Source organism: Otolemur garnettii, unplaced genomic scaffold, assembly GCF_000181295.1.
Source record: "Otolemur garnettii isolate 467f Iridium unplaced genomic scaffold, OtoGar3 scaffold00038, whole genome shotgun sequence".
NCBI lineage: Eukaryota > Metazoa > Chordata > Mammalia > Primates > Galagidae > Otolemur > Otolemur garnettii.
In genome coordinates this window covers 4,436,432-4,441,005 of record NW_003852433.1, presented here as the reverse complement: position 1 = coordinate 4,441,005, position 4,574 = coordinate 4,436,432, and the positions used below count along the sequence as shown (strand labels likewise).

The 4,574-nt window shown below is 42.8% G+C and overlaps 1 protein-coding gene across 5 annotated transcripts in view; it reads left to right on the top strand.

Moving 5' to 3' along the window:
• The window catches only part of THOC5 (THO complex 5), a 69,303-nt gene extending 67,241 nt beyond the window's left edge, over positions 1–2,062 (top strand). For all 5 annotated transcript variants that reach the window (XM_003789857.3, XM_012805258.2, XM_012805259.2 and 2 more), the window contains one exon: positions 1,926–2,062. In XM_003789857.3, the coding sequence (XP_003789905.1) occupies positions 1,926–1,989 (64 nt within the window). In that variant the 3' untranslated portion in view covers positions 1,990–2,062. The remainder of the gene's footprint in view (positions 1–1,925) is intronic.
• Positions 2,063–4,574: the final 2,512 nt, after the last annotated feature.

Here is a 4,574-nt window from a genome sequence, read left to right as displayed (position 1 = left end):
TGCCTCCGCCTCCCAAGTAGCTGGGACCACAGGCGCCCGCCACAACACCCAGCTATTTTTTGGTTGCAGCCATTATTGTTGTTTGGCGGATCCGGGCTGGATTCGAACCTGCCACCTTAGGTGTATGTGGCTGGTGCCTTAGCTGCTTGAGCCACAGGCGCCAAGCCCTCTCTCAACCTTCCTGTGGCAAACAGGCTTTGGTGTCAAATCTACTTTTGAATTTTGACTCTGCTACTTGCTGTTCATATAGTATTAAGCACTTTACTTCTCTGAGCCTCTGTCTTTAGCTGTAAAATCTGTAAAATAATAGAAATAGTGCCTAAGAGATAGTAAGGGTAGAGCACAGGGTTCTTGGCAGACAGAGCAGTTTCTTTTCACTCCCAGAGTCCTGCCTACATGAGAATCTCTCTACAGGAAGGACTTTTAAATTTCTTCATTCATTCAGAGACAGAATCTCACTTTGTTGCCCTGGTAGAGTGCTGTGGTGTCACAGTTCACAGCAACATCAAATTCTTGGGCTTAAGCGATTCTCTGTTTTGTGGGGTTTTTTTTTTTGAGACCAGAGTCTCACTATGTCTCCCTGGGTAGTGCCATGGCATCACAGCTCACAGCAACCTCAAACTCTTGGGCTTAAAGCGATTCTCTTAAGTAGCTAGGACTGCAGCACCCGAAACAACTCCTGGCTATTTTTTGGTTGTAGTTGTCATTGTTGTTTGGCAGGCCTGGGATTTGAACCCGCCAGCTGCAGTGTATGTGGCTGGCACCCCAGCCGCCAAGCTATAGGTGCCAATCCTTAAGTGATTCTCTTGCGTTAGCCTCCCAGGTAGCTAGGACTGTAGGTGCCTGCCACAACCCCTGGCTGTTTTTAGAGATGAGATCTTGCTCTGGCTCAGGTTGAACCTTGAACTCATGAGCTCAGGCAATCTACCTGCCTCAGCCTCCCAGAGTGCTGGGATTACAGGCATGAGCCACCTCGCCTCAGCTTATTTTTTTTTTTTTTTAATTACAGTGAAAGTGTTCTTGGAACCTCTGATCAGAGACGCAGGGAGAAGGAACAGCAGATGGGATGATTGATTTGAAGGGAGGTCGGGACTCGCTCTGGTCGGCAACCCAGCCTAACTTTACTGATTATCTTATATACTTTCAAACATTCAGTAAGAATTTAACACAGATACAAAGAAGTGAAGTAGCATTAGGAAGCTACCATTTAAGATTACAATTTAGTGTGAAGGCTGAGGAAAACATATACAATTGATTTTGTTTAGAGTAAAAACATAAGGGAGACTGCTTGTCTGTCCTTGCTGGCCCAAACTGAAACTAGAGATTATAATGTTAATGAAGGAAGAAGACAGAGAACAGAACCCAAACCAGGACAGGCATTCATGCTCCCAGCTACCCCTGGCTGATTCTCCAGAATTCCTAACAAAGAGAGGTATTCTGCATATTCCTGCATATCTATATGCAGGTGCAGAAGCTCGATCTTTGAAGAAATCTTTCTCAGAATCAATCTCCTGGGGCAGCACATTGAAGTGAACTGCCATGTCTGAGCATGGGGTGCTTATCTCTACATTACAGAAATAAAACATGTTTGTTGTTAAACATATAAATAAGAAACACTCTAAAAAGTGAGGATTCCCAACCTCTGTTCCCAAAAGTGCCATTGTCAGTGAGGCCCTTCCAATTTTGTTTTCACACATTTGCAAGTACATACAGACATTTTTATAAAAATGGTATCACACCTTACATACTGTTCTGCAGTCTCTTTTTCTCACAGCCTTCTGAGTCATGTAACTCTGCCTCTCTCTTTTTTTTTTTTTTTTGTTCCTAACAGCTACATAGTATTCCCTTGTGTGAATGAACCATAATTTATTTTCTCTGTTTGGAAGGCATGGTATTAACTATTGTCCCTCCTCCTGTTTCTCTAGGGGTCCCAGCCGGATGAAGCCATTTAAATATAACCATCCTCAGGGATTCTTCAGCCATCGCTGATCTCCCACCCTGCCCACATATGCCTCTCTATATTCTCCAAAGATACCATCTGATTAAAGTGTCACCTGACTAATTGCTTTGTCTGTGGCTTCTTGGGGGTTAGCTTTGTAGTGAAAGAACAGGTAGGAGCCACAGTAAGGTATGAAAGAACATTTTTGGATAGGCTTTTTCTAGGTGATCAAGAAAAGCAGAGTGGGCTCAGCCTGTGGCTCAAGTGGCTACGGCGCTAGCCACATACACCTAAGGTGGCAGGTTTGAATCTAGCCCGGGCCTGCCAAACAACAATGACAGCTGCAACCAAAAAAATAGCTGGGCGTTGTGGCTGGCGCCTGTGATCCCAGCTACTTGGGAGGCTGAGGCAGGAGACTCGCTTGAGCCCAGGAGTTGGAGGTTGCTGTGAGCTGTGATGCCATAGCACTCTACCCAGGGGGGACAGCTTGAGGCTCTGTCTCAAAAAAAAAAAAAAGAAAAGAAAAGCAGAGTGCAAAAGGATTCTGATTCTGCAGAGAGATGCTACCCTGTTGTCTACATACACCTTTAGTTATTTCTGGTTGATGGTGGGGGAATTTTCATTATCATGTTTATTATCCTAGGTCCCTACTGTTGGGAGGTTATAGGAGAAGCCAAAAGTCAGCAGAGCACAAAAACAGAAGTTCTTCCTCCTTCCACTGACATTTTCCCTAGTCTTGTCAGTGTCCCTTATATCCAAATTGTCTCTGATCATTGGAGAGCAATGTGAATAGAAGACAAACACAGTTGAACTTTGAATGACTCAAGGTCTAGAGGTATCAACCTCATGTGCAGTCGAAAACTTGTAAGACCCCCAAAACTTAACTAAGAGCTTACTGTCGACCAGAAGTTTTACCAGAAACACAGTTAATTACATATTTTGTATGTATCTTATACATAGATTTTGTATGCTACATGTATTATATATGGTATTTTTACAACATAGTAAACTGGACAAAAAATGTTACTAAGAAAATCGTAAGGGGCTCAGCGCCTATAGCACCAGCCACATGCACCGAGGCTAGCAGGTTCAAACCCCGCCCAGGCCAGCTAAACAACGACAATTGCAATGAAAAAATAGCTGGGTGTTATGGTAGGTGCCTACAGTCTCAGCTACTTGGGAGGCTGAGGCAAGAGAATCGCTTAAACCCAAGAGTGAGGTTGCTGTGAGCTGTGACGCCATGGCACTCTACCGAGGGCGACATAACAAGACTCTGTCTCAAAAAAAAAAAAAAGTCCTGTGAAAATAGATAATGTTTACAAAATCACTTTCTTTGTAATCCTAAAAAAGTCAAGAGGATTACTTGGCACCCGTAGCACAGTGGTTACAGCACCAGCCACATACACCAAGGGTGGCAGGTTTGAACCTGGCCCAGGTCAGCTAAACAACTTCAACAAAAAAATAGCTGGGCATTGTGTCAGGCACCTGTAGTCCCAGCTACCTGGGAGGCTGAGGCAAGAGAATTGCTTAAGCCCAAGAGTTTGAGATTGCTGTAAGCTGTGATGCCATGGTCCTCTACTGAGGGGGACGTAGTATGACTCTGTCTCAAAAAAAAAAAAAAGACAAGAGGATGGCATAGTGTTCTTGGACAGTTTTGTCAAAAAAAGTATATCTGGCCCCCACCAGAATGTTTAACTCATTCTTTCCTCATTTCAAGAAATTAGATATATAAAGATGTAGCCAGGCGTGATGGCTCGTACCTGTAATCCTAGCACTCTGGGAGGCCAAGAAGGGTAGATTGCTTGAGCTCAGGTGTTTGAGACCAGCTTAAACAATAGTAAGACCCCACTCTACTAAAAATAGAAAAAATTAGCTGGGCACTATGGTGGGAGCCTGTATTCCCAGGTAGAGGCTAAAGCAGGAGGATCACTAAAGCCTAAGGATTTGAGGGTGCTCAGTGAGGGGGTGCTGTGACCACTACCCAGGATGACAGAGTAAAACTTTGTCTCAAAAAAAAGTAAATATATTTACGAATTATTACATAGGGGTGGTGCCTGTGGCTCAAGGAGTAGGATGCCAGCCCCATATACTGGAGGTGGCGGGTTCAAACCTGGCCCAGCCAAAAACTGCAACAATAACAAAAAGAATTATTACATAGTTGCAGATATAATCTAAAGTTTGCAACTCCAAGATGAAATTAATTTTTTTTAAACTTCAGGTATTGTGAAGGTACAAACAACCAGGTCACAATATTTGAATTTGTTAGAGTCCCTTGAGATTAATTTTATTTTGTACTATTGTCCTAAAATGTTTTTTTCCTTCCATAGTATTCTCTGATGTCAGTCCCACTTGTAAGCATATTTACTCCAAGTGGACTTTTCCTCATTACCCTTTGAGAACACAGATTTCTGATTTATATATATATATATATATTACATATATATATAATATATATATATTTGTGTGTGTGTGTATATATATATATATAATTATTATTTTATTTATTCATTTATTTTGAGACAGAGTCACTTTGTCACCCCTGGTAGAGTACTGTGGCATCATAGCTCACAGCAACCTCAAACTCTTGGCCTCAAGTCATTCTCTTGCCTCAGCCTCCCGAGTAGCTGGAACGACA